This window comes from Hippoglossus stenolepis, chromosome 7 (assembly GCF_022539355.2).
Source record: "Hippoglossus stenolepis isolate QCI-W04-F060 chromosome 7, HSTE1.2, whole genome shotgun sequence".
Lineage (NCBI taxonomy): Eukaryota > Metazoa > Chordata > Actinopteri > Pleuronectiformes > Pleuronectidae > Hippoglossus > Hippoglossus stenolepis.
Genome location: NC_061489.1, coordinates 13202702 through 13223420, shown reverse-complemented (window position 1 = coordinate 13223420; position 20719 = coordinate 13202702). Strand labels below are relative to the sequence as shown.

General features: G+C 41.5%; 1 protein-coding gene across 1 annotated transcript; it reads right to left on the bottom strand.

The window, feature by feature from the left end:
- Positions 1 to 5056: 5056 nt before the first annotated feature.
- On the bottom strand, positions 5057 to 19761 carry vegfba (vascular endothelial growth factor Ba). Its single transcript, XM_035160532.2, has 8 exons — positions 18761 to 19761; positions 14404 to 14455; positions 14114 to 14310; positions 13949 to 14022; positions 13799 to 13834; positions 10969 to 11052; positions 9290 to 9523; positions 5057 to 8966 (listed from the first exon to the last, which is right to left on the bottom strand). Exons 1-8 carry the CDS (start codon positions 18836 to 18838, stop codon positions 8945 to 8947), a joined length of 777 nt encoding a protein of 258 aa, XP_035016423.1. The 5' UTR covers positions 18839 to 19761; the 3' UTR covers positions 5057 to 8944.
- Between the last annotated feature and the right edge of the window lie 958 nt (positions 19762 to 20719).

Sequence of the window (20719 nt, the reverse complement as noted above, 5' to 3'; positions counted from 1 at the left end):
TCTACTTTACAAAGGCGGAAAATCCCTTCAGGTGCAACACGCCGCCACCAGATGTCGCCCTGTGTCCTGTTCACGCTGTAGTTAACAATTATTTACTTGAATTACTGAATGTTACAGTTCTGTGTAAAAGGTCTCAATTTAGCTAAAGTCTAAATATTGGAGTGTAGTGAATATAAAGTAAAGTGGACAAAAAATTAATAAATAAGGTCAAAAAGTTATTCACTGTAACCAATTCTCCTCTTGTCGCATTCAAGGTGTTTTTTTAACATCTTAAAGAAAGTGCCTCCATTCTTCTGTCTCTTCACATGATCCAACACTGACTCCATGATGTTAAGATCGGGGCTCTGTGAGGGCCCACACCATCTGCCAGGTCCCCTCAGACACCTCCCCCAATGGTATTCTGTGATGGATAAGAATCTGAACATGTGAAGTGCCTAAACCTTTCCACAGGACTGAATTTCCATTGCGGTGGATGATGTAAAGAAAGTAAAGATCCAGGTGGATATGTGCATATCCTATTATCAAGAAACAAACCTTATTTACTCCAACACAAATAGCTAAGTTGTGTGGTTTGTACGATTTCCCATAAAGGTGCATTTTACCATGTCCTGTCCATGGCTGGATTAACCCACTATGAGGCCCCAGAGGCAAAGATAAGGTGGTGGGCCCCATTAAACCCCTTGTTGCCCCTACAATGAATGCAAAGTGCAGTCTGGTCTGGCGCCAGGTTTTCTTCACGGTAATTTGATGCAACAACAATTGAAAGATATGCAACATATGTGCACAAAACAGTTTGACTCAGCGGACCCCAGAATTAGCAAATGAATTAGATCCCAGCTCAAAGGCCCTTATCCTTTTAACAGATAGTTTGTTATATATATTCACAAATGTGTTTTCAATTAAATGAACACAAACCACTTCGCATTTGGACAATAATGACCAATATACTGAATATGTCTCTCAATATTACTACACTATATATTCACAGTAGAGATGATGTTTGGGATCACTGCTTTCCATACATTTTACTACCACTACAATAGTGGAGTTCAAGAGAAGTTACTGTGATACAGATATATAGTATAATAAATGCAAACAGTGTATTGTATGGTATTTGGACATTCATTTGTCTCAGATGAAATATTGGAAAATCCTGCACAACAGGAGAATTTTGAGCCAGTTGGGGCTTCAGGTTGTATTTACATTGTCAACGTGGATTATAAACATTTGGGTTAAAACATTCTATGTTGTCAAACCTACATTATCAACAGATAATGAACAGTATCGTCATAATAAGAAAGTCAAGCCACTGGGTCACTCCAAACTGAATTTAGTCTCAAGTGATTGTTGATGTCAAGATGCAGGAGAAATGAACCCTTTGAGTTTGAGGGAGCAGCAGAGGAATGAGCAGGCAGACAGCGGCGGACTGTGATTGGCTGCTGCCTCAGGTGAGTCAACCTGCAGGTACAGTAAGGTATGGGGGGGGGAGATAGATAACATCCAGCAGGCTCTCTGATCTCCTCTCAGTCCTACTGGTACCAGCATCCTCCACCTGACAGGACCGAGCATGTCAAACCACAAATATGCCTTCACCTATTTACCTGCTAGACTCACAACCACAAACCCCCCCTCCTCCAGCCTTTCTCTCTCCCCTATTGCCTGCACCATCCCTCACCCACTCATCTCCACTCCACTTCACATTTTATACTCCACTTTAGGCCACCTAACATATCTCACTCCTCTTTATACTGTCACACAGATTGTTTGATGTTTCAATCTGATGTAGAAAATTGCCCTGGTCTGTTTGATTTTGCTTCCAGCATCACATTACATTCAATTGTTGAGGTTATGTTTGTGTGTTGGTTGGTTTGCTTGTTTGTATCCAAGATTACACAAAATAGCTGAATGGAATTTCCTTGAACCTTGATGGAAGGATATGGGCCAAGAAAGAACCCATTGAATTTAGGTGTGTATCTTGGAATTATTTCTTCACTTTCTTTAACATCTTGAGATTTTAGACATTTTCACTGATTTCCTAGGAAATAATTCATAGATATTGATGAAAAACAAATTTAGGCACATTTAGGGGACTGATAACTATGAGTGTGTAAAACTTGGTTCAGCTTTATTGAATTTAAGGGGACTGTTGGGCCTTGGTGCAGGTATGTGCTCTACTGACATTATATTTTTCATTTAGTTCATATCTTTAGCCATGATGGAAGCAGGGCTGTAATAATTACAATTGCCTGTTTGGTCCACCACTAAATATCTTAACAATGATTAAATGGATGAAGATGACTTTTTGTACAGACACAGAGGATGGATCATATTGACCTTGAGGATCATTTGACTTTTCATATAGTGTAGGTCAGTGAACCAATGTAAAACCCTTTTTACATTCTGAATTACTACACTCATATCATAAACACTGAAAAACAAGTTTTGATAAAACTGGACATCATTGTCCAATGGAGAAAAACATTTGAATATGGTCTTTATTTACAAAATGAGGGGAATCAAACCTCCTCTTAACTGCTGTGAAATCTCAGCCTGACTTCACAGATGCTGTTTTTTCCACGTGGTAAAAACGACGCGTAAATCTTTCATCAAGGTTGACGTCCTTCAGTGGACTGAGACAGACGAGGCCTGTGGATCCATGTTTCTGTCGGAGATAACGCTGCTTGTTTGTTCTGTAAAATAAAGTAAAGTTCTCTGTGTTCACAAGAGACCCTAAAAAACATTCACTTTCCTGTCAGCAAACACACACAACCTTACCCTGCACATTTTGAACTCAGTCTCTCTCTCTCTCTTTCTGTCTCACTCTTTCATTTCATCCCTCTCTCTCTCTCACACACACACACACATACACGAGTGCTGATACCATCTAACAACACACTCTTGCAGACCAGATAGCATACAGTACCTGCTTCAACACAGCTGCGGCTACAAAAGCAGGGAGGAAACCACGGCTGGGGTCATTAGGAAAACACGACTGCGAACGCAGAGAAAGCAAGGTGGAAAAATACAGGAAGTCCTGGTACATGTGCAAAGACTGAGCGAGGCAGGGGGAGAGACGGATGATGAAGCGAGGGGTGCAGAAGGATGGATGGAGGCAGGCGAAGAGAGAGAGACGTGAGCTGCTAGTTGGAAATATAGGAGGTCAAATTGATGTATGAGTCGGGGGACAAATGGTCAAAGAGCCTATGGAAAGTGTCAGTGCTTCTGTCTAACCATTATTCATTCTGCATTATGACACATTTCTGATAAGCTCAGAGCTTTAAAAAGCAGATTTTAGAGTAAAGGCATCTTTTCGGAAACATGATGCATGAGTCACTATGTCCTCTTCTGTTTCTCTCCTCCTCTGTCTCCCTAATCTTGCAGCTATATTTAGTACTGGCATAATGCCCTTCCAGACAGATAGGTTGGCAGCAGCATCAGCTCCTCTCTTTTTTTTCCTCTCCTCTCTTTCCAGCTCCTCTCTTTTACTCATCTCTCCCCAACTTTCCTTTCCTCTCCTGTCCTCTCTTCTCCTTTTGTTTTTTTTTTTACTTTCCTGTCCTCTCCCCCTTTTTGTCATCGCTCTCCTTTCCTCTTCCTAAAACCCTCACACGATGTGGGTATTTAATTGGTATTTACATTGCTGCCAATACAGTGCATCATCAGTCACCATTGATAATGCTGCTGGTCATACATTTAAAACTGTGACAGAAATAAACTGCTATTAACATAATCACCCAGGACACACAAATGTGAGGGCAGCACCTCATCTATGCATCATCACCATCATCGTCATCATCAGCGTCATCATTATGATCTTTACTGACGCCAGGGGGAAGAAAGGCCTGGTACTCAGCAGCACCAGTGCAGACATACTGTATCACGCTGTAACCTTTGTAGAACAGCGTCCACTGAGGCCATAATTTATCATTTGCGGTAGTGGAACACAAGCAAAAATGCAGCAAACTCATACCCTGCCCTTTAAGAGTAAATAGCCTGATTTCAATTTTTCACTTTGGTAAAAGTGCAGATTATCAGCAAAACATGCTTAACCACTGTAAATGTTAAAATAGAAGTGATGCCGCAGAACGCCCCCTGCTGCTTTATTATCATTATAATTATTATTACCACTACTGATGCATTAACCTGTAACCAGCTTTCTCATGTTGTAGCTGGTCGAAGTGGAGCCAATTTGAATGACCACAGTTAGTTTTATCTATAGAGAGGCACCATATTTAATGTGATGGGGGTGTTGTTCTAACCACAGACAGTCATGTTGGATGATATCGGCAGGATGTACTCCAGCGTTTAATGTTGTCTCCTAAAGGAAATTGTCTAACATGAGCTGGGTTTTAGTATTTCATATTTCAAAGCTGTCTAAAAGCTGCTATAGCCTTTGACTATATGTAGAATATCTGCGACTTCTTGTGTGAGAGCAAACTTTAAATCACATTTTGATATTTAAAATTATAGTTTGATTAATCAAAGTAGTACCTTGGTGCAAGTGGACAAGAAAGAAGTAGATTCAATGTTTTCCCCTCATCCTTTCTGTCATAGACTTCAGTTTATCTGATTATATAAAGTATGTGACAATTATTAACAATTGCATAAAAAGGAATACATTCATAAATACACAGTTTCTGTTGTTACTGTTTCCTGCTTGGCTGTAATATAACAAAAAGTACAATATTTGCCTCTGAAATGTGTTGGACAAGAGGTATAAAGTAACATAAACTGCAAGTACAGTGCCAGTACTTCATCACTGTACATGAGTAAATGAGTAATTTTCCACACATAGGAGCGTCACACCTTTGTACTCGCTGAGCCACTGACTCAGCAGAACAGACGGGAGGAGGAGAGGTAACAATATTATGTCTCATAACACCACGTCACAACAGGGTGGCACTGTAATCAAAAATGCCTGTTTGCCTTTCATTACTGTCAAATGAAGGATTAAAACAAAAGAAACAGGGGGGAGGGGGCGCTGCGGTTAAACCAGAGGGATGTGAGACGCCGGGACAGAAGCATGGATTAACAGACACAGGAAGACAATGAGAAGTTTATATGAAAAATAAGACATTTCCTTTAATAACATCTGTAACATCACGGTTGTATCCTGGTATCATTTTCAATATATTTGACGATGCAGTATACACGTTCATGTGGACATTGAATTGATTAATTGGCATTTATACTAATACAACAAGAAACTGCATTGTTTCCTACAAAGACATAATAAAAGGGCACAAATGGTGTAGCAGCAAAAAAAGAGTGTACGTTTTTCTTTATACATGTAGGCTACAGTAGTACAATGTGTTTGCAGAGAAGGGATTCATTGCAGCTGGAATGAAGATACGAATACATTTCTAACATATGCTGTACGTCATACACAAAGTCATGGCTGAGTATTAGAGATTATAAAATGTTACATGGTTAGTAAGGGGTCTCTAGGCTACTAAGACACTGGAGGCGAGAACAGGGCTACCTTGACAGTACAATGTAGACTGTGCGGATACAAAGCACACGGATGTTTAATACTCACACACACGATCAGGACATTTGAGTAGGATGCTAACGTGTCCAGGCTGTATATCTGAAAGAGTTGTGCTGCAGAATGAGAACTTTAAAACAAGAAAATTCGATGCCACAACTCTTTTGGCAGAATATCTTCAACATATAAGGTATGTCTGCATGAATGGAGCTTTGCGGTCTGAGTCCATTTGCCCCTTTGTTTTTTTTTCCTTATTGTTGTTCCCCCCAATTGACTAAAACATGTGCTTTGCAACTTTGAACACAAGTGCAATCTGTACTGAGGTTCAAGATTTCCCAAAAACATTTGCTTGCTTTTTTACAGAATGCAATATTAGTATTAAGAAATGAAAGTTGGAAAATGTGTCCGTTTACACAAATAACAAATGCATCAGCATAAAAAAGTTGCAAGTGAGTTGGACAAACTTTGGGAAATACACTTTTTCTCTTTCTTCGACGTGTTGAAATATTGCGTTGTGAGGTGACTAAATAAAATTGTTCGGAAATTTTTTTTTGTAAATCTTGTAGGGTATGATAAATATGTAGCTAAACCGGCAGTTTGCTATCTTAGCTTAGCATACAGACTGAAAACTGGGGGAAATCCATAAGCGCTGTAGTTCATTTGTTATATTTCAAATTGTTAGGTCTGAGTAAAAATAGTAATAAACCATTTCCCAGGGGGTCATGAGCCGGACTATTTCTTGGCTAGGAGCAGCGACCTCTGGGCGTTTTTGCAAATAGCAAATATAAAAATGTAACAAATAGTTCTGAACAAAACTGCAACTTGTCCTTTTTCTCATATTTCTCATATAAAAGAGCTTTCCCATTTGAATTTATATACGTTTTAGTGCTGCGACACAGATTTAGTTGTGTTTGATCATTGCTATGCTAGCTGTTTGCCACTGTGTCCAATCTTTATGCAAAGCTCAGCTAACTGACTGCTAGCCTCTTTTTCTTCCTCTATTTTTACTGTGGAAGCATGAAAGATGTTTAAATCTTCTAATTTAACTCTTAAGTGTATTTCCCAAAACATGAAACTTCCCTAAAAAGCCCAGAATGGTCACCATTAGTTTTAGGCTACAAATGCTTTGGGAAACAATCTACTGTCCCACACAGTGTCTGGTCTGTTACTCAGAGGACAAGCTCATCTCTCCATCTTTTAAAAAGTGTTTCCTTTCAGATTACTAAAACACACCCCCTGTAGGTTTCTCCACACCAGTGATTATCACTACATATAATCTGCTGCTTATTGCTGCATGTAAATAAAAACATAATTATCTTTGAAGAGGTCTGAAATAACACAGAGACAGCAACAACAATGCTCTAATACTTGGTCATTAATATGATATGATATAGAGGTAGTGATTGAAGCATTGATTGACAGTTATAACAAACACTGAACAATGAACGTGAGCGTGGAAAAAAATAATCTCATCTCAGGAGAGTATAAATACAGAGCTTATCACACCAACCACTGAAACAAAGTTATTTAGCTTCAAGGCCGAAACACAAATAATTCAGACTCTGGACTGCAATCTGTTTCCAGGTGACTGTTCATTAATCAGCAGGATGACATGAATCCTCGGGGAGAGTGTGGACATGAATCACAGAGTTTCACAGCTACTGTTCCACATGGAGCTAAGACGTCGCCAATAAGATTTACTCTGAATGAGTGTCAAAAATGGGTTTCTACTCTCTGACCAGCCACTGTGGGTCCTCGTCATTGGCAGGCAGCACTCTGGCTTTAGCTCGTCATGCTGACTGGCACGCTGCTCGAGACCTCATCCTTCCTGGACCAGACACAGCTCAACAAACCCCCAGTTCCCACCCGGCAGCCAGGCAGCCATGAGCGATCATGGAGTTAAACCAAGAGATTCAGTCAGAATATAAACAAGTCATGTTCCAAATGAATAATACTCTTTCCATCCCGGCTCGAGCGCGTAACAACAACAGCCATGTTTTCCTTTCACAGCACTGGGAACGGCTATTTGCTTGGTTTCTGAGTGCCCCACTGATTGTTTGAAATACACATTATAATGTATATAGTCTCCCATTCGTGGCCTGTGTGAGCCGTCTCTGTTTAAATTCAATACATTTGGGTATCGGTTCGGATGCTGTGTGCTCATAGCAGGCCACCCAGAGAGACTCTTTATAAGGGTGGATTAAGGATGAACAAAAACAAAACAAAGACACATTCTGCAAAATAGAATAACTTTTCAATCATCTTTACAGAATTATAATAAAAATATAAAACAAAGGCGTATAATACAATATGAAAAATAAGTCAATAAGAGGACTTAACATTAAATTGCAAATATAAACAACAGATAATTATTTGCACACTTTGTGTGGCATGAACAAAAGCTTATGGCTACCTGCATTCATTTCACATTGTGTGTGTGTGTGTGTGTGTGTGTGTGTGTGTGTGTGTGTGTGTGTGTGTGTGTGTGTGTGTGTGTGTGCCTGCAACAGCACAAAGAGAATGTGTTTCTGCATTTGCAGTGTCGTCTGTGTTCCTGGTATTAAAAGTGTGAATGTTTGTGTGTGAAGCAGTGGACAGCCGCCAGGTCCTCATTATTGTCATTCTCCTCACTGCCTAAAAGCGAGGCAAAGGGAGGCAAAGCGGCTGCTTTCAATCGAGGTGCCGAGAAAAAGATGGAGACAAAAGGCCCAAATTAAACAAATGCCGGAAAGCAGCTTGGAGAGCCAGCCCGTGGTCATAGGCTTTGAATGAGAGAGAACGGCTGCAGGGATAACCCATCTGGGTCTTTCAGAGGGAGACCACACAGATACACTCCATCCCTGCATTCAGCTTCACTATAGGTCCTCGCACACTGGGGTGCCAGTTCATGTGCACGTCCTGTGTTCTCCTGCTATGTCTGAGTGTATATGTCCACCAATAATCTGTTTTTCAAATCCTCTTCACAAACATTAGCCTTGACTTAACGTCTCCATGTGTAGTTTCCCTGTGAGCAAAATGTCACAACTTCTACTGCAGCATCAACACGTCTGACGCCTGTGTAGGTCCACTTCATCTCTGTGCTTCTCGTTCGGTATGATCGTTCCTGTTTCATCCCTCTACTCATGGGATGAGTTTAGTGACTCTACACATCGGTGGATACATGATACATGACGGACTGATGGAAGCTTTTCCACAGAAGCAAGCAGGTGGTCAGATGTTTGGCTGCACACACACACACGTATGTAGCTCTACGGTGTATTGAAGCTGTGATGCTACACGTGTTGCTCTACTAGGGCGCTACTACGGGTTCTGATGTGCTTCCGATAATATTTCCTTCAGTCTGAGATAGTGGATGTCCGAGTGTCTGTTTGCTCCATGGCAGTGATGCTGAGTGTGGACGATGAATCAGCAGGAGGCGGCGGAGAGGAGGAGATGAAAAGAAGGTGGATGGACAAGTCAAGTCCTCATGGCATCACACCTGCAACAATAAATAATATTAGTAGACAGTTTTAGCCAGAAATTGTTTTGACAACCATGGAGCTAATACATGTAGGATTCTTCAACTTTTCTGAATATGAGCCTGGTGATAATGTGAGCATGTAAGCTTACTTTGTCCGAAATGGGTTACCCTTTCCCCTCCCCCCATCAAATATACCAACACTGTTTGGGGTTCAGTGAACATACAGCTTCAATTTCTATGAGTTTAACGTCCTTCACTGATTGCATTTTTCTAACATTTAACTCAGTGTGTTGTGTTTTAGTTGCATACCTGTGTGGGCTTTTTCCTGTGTGTGAACTGACCTGCAGCGGTGAGGGTTGAGCCTTCGGCCTTTCCGGCTGCAGCTCTCAGCTTTAATGGTGCAGCGGCACTGACATGTCATCACATCCAGTGCCCACTTCCTCCTTTTGCACGGGCGACAACAAGGCGTCGGTGAGGGCGACGGTGAGGGAGCAGGAGTGGAAGAGAGGGTGGTGGGAGGAGGAGTTGTAGGAGGATGAGGAGATGGGGGAGGAAGAGTCGGGGGAGGATAGGTCCTGGAGGGAAGAGGGGTGTAAAGTAAGGATAGAGGCCAAGTGTATTTATTCCTTGTCACACTTTAAAGCACAGCAGAGGCCGGTGGTTTTGCAGGCTTTTGGTTATTGACTATTGGACAAATGAAAAATTGCGATGAATCATACAACACTGCTGCATAAGCCACCATCTGGGACCAATACAGGCTCTAAAAGAAGCAGCTATTTTGCTATTAATGTTATTCAAGGTCACTACCATGGCTAAAAATGAGATGCAACGCTTGTTTGAACCTGCATAGTGTTTGTCTGAATCACACCCACATGATGCAGTGAGTGGGAGATGCATGACCAATGTGGGATATTGTTTCTTTAGCTGTCGACAAACTCTCTGCTCTTTCTGTCCGTCTGTCTCTGTGTCCGTTACCATGGCTATAGTCACTTGCCTGTAATGGCTATAGTCAGTTGCCTGTGAGGCCTTCAGTTTCTCTTCCAGACACTCTGTACTTTCTGTGAGTCTGAGAAAGTCGCCTGTGTCAGTTGGTCCATTAACTGGAGCTGGTTCTGCCCACGTCTTCCCGGGAGGCTGGCGGCCCTAATGAAGTTACTTAATGAGGCAGAGAGAGGCCATCTTTGTTCACATCCTGATGACCACGCCTGCCGCTGGCATGGACAGAGGAGGTGGCATTTGGGGGTAAATTACCCAGATTTCACCCCTGCCAGAGTCTGAATAAAGCCTGTTCTCAGTGATGGATGGGTGCTGAGAGACATCACACCCAAACCCAGCCACCTCTGGCCCCCGGGGGACGGAAATGACTGACAGCAAAGTGAAGGGGAAGCAGATGAAAACACAAGTTGTGGGGAAAAAGAGCACTAATCCGTTTGTCCTTCAGTGGACCGAAACATGGGAATCATGGCTCGTAGCTGCACCCCCCTCAGATCACAGTGTAACAGGTTAATAGTTTCAGGATGTTTTCACAGTCCGTGAATGTTTCTAACTGACCTTCTGAACAGTCTGAGCTGAGAATTATTTACTATCAAGTTATGTTGTCACCATTTTCTTTTGTTTGTTTGTTAGCAAGGTTACGCAACTAGTCCTGAACTGATTTGCACCTAACTTGTATGGGCCACAATACAGTGTGTGTGTGTGTGTGTGTGTGTGTGTGTGTGTGTGTGTGTGTGTGTGTGTGTGTGTGTGTGTGTGTGTGTGTGTGTGTGTGTGTGTGTGTGTGTGTGTGTGTGTGTGTGTGTGTGTGTGTGTGTGTGTGTGTGTGTGTGTGTGTGTGTCCTTGACTGGTGTGGCTGTAAAACAAATTGTCCTTCAGTTATAATGTAGACCAGATAACCTAGTTTTGTTCCTCATCAAAACATTCCCACTGAGGCTGACAGTATCTGAACTTAACTCACAAGTTAAACTCAAGGCTCGTAACTGATTGAAAAACAGTGATTTGTGTTCAGAATATTCAACATACGCAGCTCTGATGTCTCCACTCGTCTTCTGTCTGGATTTGCCTCTCTCCCTTTTCCTGTCTTTTCTCGTCGGCTTCAGATGTGACCTGAGAAAACACAAAATGTGGCACAAAGATAATCAAATGGAGATAAATTTAAAAATGTACACTACATACTACATTAACATGAGTATCCATGTATCTATAGAGTGAATATGTTGACTGATATGACCCCAACGTACTTGATGTCCTCATTCAATGTTTTTTAAGGTTTACATAATGTTGATCAGACGTATTTTATTTTACCCAAAATTTGTTTACAGCTGCTAGACAACATGTAATATTTGATATATTTCTTAAATGACAAAAGGGGGGATTGGAGCTAATTGGATTTTAGCTATAGTCTTTTATTTCATCTTCAGTGGGTTATCTCTTCTGTAGTGTGACACACAGTCAGTGTTTGCTGTTTGTACTTATTTTTATAACAGTCTTTTTGGCCAGCTCTCTCTTGAAAAGAGAGCTTTTTAATCCCAAAACCCATTTTGTTGAATGAAGGAAAATTAAAGAAATAAAGGGCATTAGTGCTGAAAGTCAGACACATGTTTGATAAAACCCTGATGCAAACATTTAAGCCTTGAAAAACCTTCATAAATCTCAAACAACTCACAGAAACAGCCAGGGTTTAGTGGATTTCAAGTGAAAATAAATAACATTAACTTAGGGTTAGGGTTGTCTGCTTTTCTTTATTTTATTTCTCACATCTATAAAACTCTGTCGTAGCCCCTGAAGTAGAGTTTTGAAAAACAAATTCCACATGATTTTGCTGTGCTTCACAATGAGTAACATTTGATGAGGAAATATGACACTTTTCATGAACTTTATCAGACAGATTGAATAACAAGTTAAAATACTGCTAAAAATATACAATACGCTCCCAGAGTGAGAAAGAGAGAGTGTGTGTGTGTGAGAGAGAGAGAGAGAGAGAGAGAGAGAGAGAGAGAGAGAGAGAGAGAGAGAGAGAGAGAGAGAGTCCTCCTCATCCTGACAGTGTCCAGTGTCTTTACTAGGTTGAACCTGTTTTATAATTTAATACTTTATGTACTGGTGCCCTCAGAGCAAAGAGCATCTGCCGCTGCTCTGGTTTAACATTTTCTAGGTTTAATTTCTCTAGGTCACGCTTGTCTTATCCCATCGGCTGTAAACTGTATTGAACTTTAACAGTTTGTGGGGACAGTGTTTACCAGCTTAGCCCTGACATTATTAACTGAGTCTGTTGCTGCTCCTGTCGTCTTTGTGGCTCTAATTTACTATCGTGACTCTGCTCCATCGGTCTGTGAGAGAGCACATGGCAGGGGAGATAAAATCATCGCTATGGTGACAACAGGATGAGAGCCGTCCCAGGGGATGCTGGGAGAGAGTCACACAGATGCTTACTCGCCGAAGGACAAACACACACATTTGCACATACCACACAGAAACCAATATTTGCACACATAATAACTCCATCGCACATGTATACTGCTGAGTCTGACCACCTATATGTAAAGATTCAACAGGACCACATACACATGAGCCCTGACTGACTTTTAAAACAGCTCAAATCTACACACACATACATTGGAATCCTTTATTTATGTCCACATCCTAACAGGAAGCAGGGGGACATAAACATTAAAGATGCAATCATTTGATTGTGCGGATGGACCTGCCAGTATGAGGCACACAAACAAACATCAGGGACTCAGCGTCAGTGTCTGTTTCACAGTGTACAACTGTCAGTTCCGACTGACACTCAACAAAACAACTGCCTACCCAACCAAAAGGCTTCATTTGAATTGTTGCATGAATTTATGAACCAAATTTCACAAATCTTTAACGTATCACAACCGTTTCTATAATGTTTTAGTCCACTGACTTTGTATTTGAAGCCCTACAAACAACTTGCACGAGACAGATAAATCGTCCCAGTGAAATAATTGTCACATCCATCATTTTTATTTGTCAATCTAATTACTATTTTGCATCATGGTGAGCCAGATCTCTGGCTGTGTCTGTGTGTCTGGTTTGATTCCACCATAACGTCTTCATGTTTCCTGCTGTTGTCAATCATCTAACAGAGGCAGAAAAGGCGATATTTTGTTGTGCATTGGAAACTGTGTTGACGATCAATCAAAGGAACTACACAACCGACCTCAGAAAAGCATAACATTAAACTGGAATCAGAGTCCTGGCAGGTTTTTATTGGAAACTTGGTATTCAAATGCATTAGTCAGACAAGCACGAGTGCATATATTCTGATTGATTATTCTATGTTTAACTGTTGATTCACTTAACATGATGTAATATGGAAACACTGACATGTTTCATGGAGTGAAAGAAAATAGAGCATGGGAATTTGGGAAAGTCTTGTTTTTAAAAAAGTGAAATACTGGACAGACTGAGACCTTTGAAGCAAGAGTAGAGTTTCCAAAATGGTAAATTTAACCCACAAAACCAAATGTCTGATGTTTTACCACATGCTGGCACTGGGTAATAAATAACAAGTAGCTAATAAGTATAACCTCAATTCAACAGTATTAGGTCCCTTATAGTTACTTGGGTTCAATCATGAAGTGCAGTTTATGGCTGAAACACTCCTCTGAATATCTCCTCCTCATTAGAAGCATCATCAGCAGAATCATAGTGGCATCATTAGTGCAGAGCTTGGACATTAGTTGATGGACGGGGTTTGATAATGTCGTTAGAAAAACTGAAGATCGAAGAAGCAGATGCATTAAAATAATATTTAAGACAAACAACAAGAGAAAGATCAGAGTTCAGAAAGACGGAGAGAATGAAACAGAGAGTTTGTTACCTCGTTGTGGGTGTTGGCTGGAATTCTTCTTTCAATCTGCACACAGATAAAACAGACTGTGTCAGAGCAGAGGTGCAGTGAGGTCACTGAACAGCAGGTGCATCATGAATCTCTATCTCTGTGCACAGATAATAAAAGAGTCTTCATTACCTGCACTCACACTGGCTGTGCTCGATAAAGGGCAACTCAATGAGCTCATGTTTCATGAAGGACGTCCTCATCAGCTGCACACGGGTTAGAAAATGTCACGTTAAACCACAGACACATCTCACTGTTTCACTTCTAGGGATTTAGTGTGTGAATTTGCATGGATACCTCCATGGTGAGTGTGTGCGTGAGTGAGGGCACACACTCCAGGGCCTCGTCGGCACAGCAGCCGCCACATCGCCTCACCGACACACAGGACGGGACAAAGAGGTGGTGGGTCTCCCCCGGCAACTCCCGCCAAACCTCCACCAGAGTGTCCCGAGGCTCACACCCGCTCCTCGAATACACCTCCAACCACCGCCGCACTGGTGGACCAATACAGACAAATAATGTGTGTTAAATGAACTCTTTCAGGTCCATGCATGAAGATGGGTTCTTTGTAGGAAAAGGGAACATACCTTCTCGACCCTCTCTGGATTTGGGTGAGTCTGCCGGCCGCCAGTGAGCAAGCTGTAGGGAGAAATCCAAATATTTCCAAAGTTAATGAGAAAAAGCACTGTTTAACTAAGTTTGTGAACATCAAGTTGACCTGTTAGCACTTTAGAGTCATGATGAGGGGTTTAATTTCAGTTGAACAAAGCCTTGACACACGTGTGTTAGAAATGAGTCAAAAAGCAGATAAACTAGTTACTAGCTTACGACCTAGTTATGTCTCCAAAAGATCATATAATTCAAGAAAAACAATACTTTTCTACACAGAAAATATCATCATCGTATACCCTTAATGTATTTGATGCTGACTCCCATGATTTACACAATGAATTTACTACCTATATGATCACATCACCCTAAAAACCAAACTAATCAAATTCAAGTAGAAATGTGCAAATATCATCAGCACATTATATTATAAAATAATTTCCTGTAAGTATTTCCTGTTCACAAACTCTACAATAGTTCACACCTGATAAGATCAGTAGCACGTGGTGGTAAGTGACAACCTGAGCTTTGATACACATGCAGGAGGGTAGGAGCAGGTCTACAGTAGGGTAACAGCTAAATTAAACATAACTCACTCCAGGCTCTGTTATGAAATATTCACTGCACGGTTTTGGTTCAATTTCTGTTCACGACCAAAATCCAACAATATTCTCAAGTCTGAGGGAGGGAGCTTTTTGAGCAGCCTGTATCTGTCACCTTTGCTCTGGAGTCTATCACCTGATTACGGGGGTTTGAAACACCTTCAGCAGCCCCACAGAGACCGATAGTGTGAGACTCTGCCACTGGACTTCACTACGATGAACTGCCACAGTCAGAGAGTAGCTCGGAGTCAATGAGCAGGACAAACATGGTTATTTTATAGAATGAACTGAAGGAAGACTGCGTACTGCAGCTTGTTCAGGGTTGGTTCTGACAGTATTCTATCAATCCAACATTTTGTTGAGGTCCTACAAGTCTTTTTATTTCATCTCATGTTACCCAGATGCAGTTTACTCTAATGTATCCAGTTATGTAACCACTGCTGCCTGGGTGAGAAAAATCCAAGTGGTGGAAAGTACAGTTACTCATTACTTAAGTACCTAATTACATAAGGACAACCTTGAGGTGTTCGTGTTGTTCTGCTACTCAATAACATTTCAGTAATATCCTTTTACTGCATTATGTTTATCTTATAGGTACTTGTTACAGATTTTTCATTCAAAAATATATGTTTATAAAACACGATACTCAACCTATTTGCTTTGTGACCCCTCACAAAAAAGACTTGACACATTCACTCTAAACTTGAAATTGACCAATATTTCACCAATAACGGCAAAGATTTGTCATTTTTAAAAGATTTGCGAAGCGGAATCATTTTTTCCCACAACTAATCAACTCATGACTTCTGAGGTTTCCGTTGTGACCCTTTGGACGGGCCTCACTCCTGTATGTTGGAATTCACTGGACTTAATTTCCAAATTGTAAATAAGAGGTCAAAAATGTCAAATATCATAAGACTGTCTATCAAGCACAGGACACATTTTGAGAATCAGTGCATTAACTGTTGATATTTTACATACATTTAGCTGATGATACTTCTATACCTTTACTTGAACAGGATTCTGAATGCAGGACCTTTACATCAAACTTCATACATGAATAATTGTAACACTACTGAAAAAACACAAAAAGAGAAACTGCATTTTACAGCCCTGTTTTATTCTCTCTAACACACACACACACACACACACACACACACACACACACACACACACACACACACACACACACACACACACACACACACACACACACACACACACACACACACACACACACACACACAGCCGTTATTTGACTTATGAGTGTGAAGACCAAGGCCACTTGTAAGGGAATGTAGACTTTGTCCAGTTGCCCCCTTTTAACTGCTCCACCCCCTTCTATCCACACACACACACAAACACAACCACACACCCACAACGTTCTGAGTTAGGCTGGGACTGAGGCCATTTTGTGACTGGTAGGATGGGTGCTTAAGTAAGTGTGTCTTTTCTGGATCACTCTTGGAGATGGGGCTAAGATTACCTCCTTTTGGCAGCCTCATGTGCGAGGAGCTCATTCTTTTCTCTCTCTCTCTCTCTTTCTTTCTCTGTCTTTCTCTCACACACAGATACACACAAATGTGCACACACACTTCAGAGTGGCAGCCCAGTGCCATCTGCACTGGTATTGCTGTGTGCCTACTGTCTAACACATCAAACTCTGAGCTACTCCCTGAGCACCCTGTACAGATGGGCCAAGTGTGTGTGTGTGTGTGTGTGTGTGTGTGTGTGTGTGTGTGTGTGTGTGTGTGTGTGTGTGTGTGACCTTGCCCTTCAGCTATACACCACCTCTCCCACACCAACCCCAAGCTTCATCGCAACAGGAGGAAGAGGATGACCCCTTTTTCAAATAAGCAGCCTGAGAAGCAGACGGCACGAGAGCTGAGCGTCTCGGGTGTGAGACAGCAGCTGTGAGCTGGTGAAGAGGCTTCTCTGTGCACGTTGACGTGTGCCATGTAGTGTCTAGGATGACGAACCACTAAAACATATACAGCAGCACAAAGTCAGAGCTGGATCCCACACACCACCTCTGAGCACTGCTTGTTCCTGATAGAAGTCTCCAGACATAAATAAAAAAAACAGCACATGCAGGCCTCTCCATGTATGTGCCACTGTGTGTGTGTGTGTGTGTGTGTGTGTGTGTGTGTGTGTGTGTGTGTGTGTGTGTGTGTGTGTGTGTGTGTGTGTGTGTGTGTGCGTCATGTCGTAGACCATGTCAGCACAATCAACCAACATTTCTTATCCCAGAGCAAAACTTCAAGACCATGGAGGATTGTGGGTACCACTGTCTAATGAGGGTCCATTATAAAACATTATAAAGGTAGCTAGAGGCTTTAGGGCAAAAACAATTAGTCTATTAATCCATTAATCAGCTGACAGAAATGTATATAGTAATAGTTTCTGCTAGTCTCTGCTAAATGAAAATCTTTTAAGATTGTTGGTCAAACATGACAAGAAATGGGATCTGGAAAAATGCAAGGTTTTTTTTTGTACTTTATGTTCATGTCATTTCATAAACTAACTAATCTATTAAAATCATCCACAGATCAATTGATAATGAAAAATAAAACGTTGGGTGCAGCCATAAATGACTCCATCACTGGTTATTAAATAAGTAATGAATTCTTTATAGATCAGTTATATATAAGTAATAAAGAGTAACATTTGGGTTGCCAGATTGGAGGCTGAACAACACTTTAGCAGAACACTTGTCAGTTTCACTAACTAGCTCATTGATTCCACGGGAATATTTCTAAAAATGTAATGGCAATAAACTGATACATTAAATTAATTACCTTATTCACTCTCTGACCAATAGTTAGATCAGAAAATTTGAGGCACTTTCACACCTGTACAGTCAGTATGAAGCTGCAGCTAGCGGTCTGTTAGCTTAGCTCTGGCTTTGACCATCTGCTAAAAAGAAACTTTCAATACCTTAAAAGCTCACTGAATAACACATGAAGTATATTTTGTGCTTCAAGTAGTATTTACTCTGTACAAAAGCTATGCACAAAAAAGTGACATTTCACCATTTAACAGGTGGTTGAGTGCACTCATCATGTCCAAGCCAAAAAAATAGATAAATATTTAGTATATTATTAGTATAAATAAAACAAACAATTGAAAAATGTTTAGAAATGAGGTTTAAAGGCACTGAGCCAGGCGAGCTGTTTCCACTCTGTATGCTAAGCTAAGCTAACGACAGTCTTTAATTGTTTAAAACTTGAATATAAATAAAATAGTTAAACTGATATATTATTGCTATATTGCCATATTGCTAGTGGCAGGATGCCGGAACACAGAATAGCCATATTTCAAGATGTCAAACGCTGGGGGAGGATTTTTCACAACATGGCAACCCTGAAGTATGATCTTACCAGTGGCTCATGATCTGCAAAGCTTTCGTGATTTTATTTATTACGGCTAATAAATGGTGCCTCATTAGAAGGTAGCAGTGAACGAGTTTATGACAGGAGACCATAAATACCAGAAAGTGACTGTAAAGTAATCTCTTAACACTGTTACAGCCCACAGTGAGGTTTCCTGTCACAGGGCCAGAGAAGTGACAAGTGTCATTGACCTGGGGGATAACTTCCACAAAAGCCCCACATGATCTCCACCAGACCCAAACCACACAAATACAGAAGAATTCATTTCAATCAAGTGACTCTAAACATGCAGTCACCTGACAGGTCCTGCAGCCCTTTCAGGTCAAACCATACATTCATACCTTGGCATGGGACGCGGGTATTCTGGTGAGCAGCAGGAACTGAAACATTCCTAGAATAACTTGAAGCATAATCCCCATTGTGCAGGAGTCCAAGGGGCACGCAAAAAATATTTTTGGAGCAATCCCCCCCCCAAAAAAACAAAAAAAATCAGGAAAGGAAAGAAAAAGAAATGAAGGTGCACGTCGGTCTGTCTCCAATTCAGCTCAGTGTCCAGTAATCCAGGGTCCCGGCCTCCTCCCGGGGTGGCATCCTCACAACTGGAACACAAACTTAGACCCTAAATGATCAGGAGACACTTCCCAGCCCCGATTAGAGTTTCTTCATTGGACTCAGGAGCGGGCTGCGCGGCGGCTACACCACTCATCCATCCCAGGCACATGCGACGCGCCTGTCTCAAGTCATGCTTTCACCTCTGACTCGAAAATCCGCTTCTTTTTGGTGACACCTGCGTAAACTTTAAGTGACGCGTCCTTGTGTATTCAGGACACCGTCAGCCTGCTGGTCCTGGTCCCGTGGAGCTGCGGTGAGAGGTCCGGGGTGGCCTGACTCATTCCCGCTGAAACGTGCCGCTCTCAGAAAAGCCCGAGTCGCTGGAAACGAAGAGAACGAATCACATCCTCCAGCCACAGCACGTTGATCCGGGGATGATCCGACGCTTCGGGCCGACAGTGCCGCATATTCCTCTGTCCCCGGCTCGGTCACAGTCTCTCCACACTGTCGCTCCTTCTGAAAATGTGACGTTTCCCCTCCAGGCGCATCTTCCCGTTTTTTTTGGTGCTTTTTTTTATCCCCTTATAAATAAACCTGGAATAACATCATGCACTGACATGGCAGCAGAGCTACAGCACAGCAGCACAGACACACACACAAGACAGGTCTGGAAATGTGGCAGTGTTCATATGTTGTTGTGATCGCTTTCCTCATTTCCTCTGCCCTTGAGACGCACGCAGCGTAACCATTGCGCTGCCAACTTTTTCCAAACGGGACAGGCGCACTGAATACAGGTGCGGCGTGTCTGTTGGTCCCGGTGGGGGGGGGGCCTCCAAGAGCCCCTCACAAGTGTAGGTGTTCCCGTTTTTTTCTTATATCTATGTTTCAGTGTGTTGAGTCTTCAACGTAGGTATTTCATATAATGATTCTTGAATTCAACTGTGTATAATGAGCTGTAACTTGTCATTGGTGAATTGACAAAAAAGATTTGAATCTGCAACTGTTTTGATTCAAGGTTTTCAGTAAACTGAATGGCAAGATGGAAACTGATGGAAGCAGGTCCGTGTCTTCTGGCATTTTTTCAGAATCAATAAACTATCTATCCATCTTCGAGCATTTTTCGGGATCTATGAAGTCTCTCTCTCTCTCTCATTATATATATATATATATATATCTTCTGGCATTTTTCTGGATCGATACAGTATCTCTCTCTCTCTCTCTCTCTCCTATTGACCAATGTATTATTCGAGAAAATAACCAATAAATGAAAGTAATAATATATTTAAATTGGACAACTTTCTGTCAAACAAAACAACAGACTCCTGTATTGTCCTGAATTCCTGGTTGTGTCAAGAAGAACTCAACTCTAACCGAAATAACAGCACTGTGTCTCTACAGGCCTTATACCTGCTGACAATTTAAATTATAGTACGAGTGATAATAATAGGTGCCTCTAACATGACTGATGGCTGTTAGATTCAGGTGTCCCAGTGAGACATGACACAGTGACACCAATGTGAGTCAACATGCACAACACCTTTCACCCTGAAAGTTATTTGAAATCCAGACACTCGTTTTAATTATTTACAAGTGTGTATCCTGCTCTGACACGTCAAAATGTCTCATGTGGAAAAAGATTGTTTGCCTTTCGGAAAACTAAATAGACCCAGAAAATCATACAAACAAATTTAACCAACTTGACAAAACCCCAATAATTCAGAAACATAGAGCTTTTTGATGTCAGGAGA

Coding starts and splice junctions, on each gene's coding strand:
- vegfba (XM_035160532.2), bottom strand. CDS start 18,838: ATGGGGATTATGCTTCAAGTTATTCTAGGAATGTTTCAGTTCCTGCTG. Junction 11,053..13,798: donor CAGCCAACACCCACAACGAG/GTAACAAACTCT, acceptor GTGTTTTCTCAG/GTCACATCTGAAGCCGACGA. Junction 9,524..10,968: donor AGTGGAGACATCAGAGCTGC/GTATGTTGAATA, acceptor TCTTCCCTCCAG/GACCTATCCTCCCCCGACTC.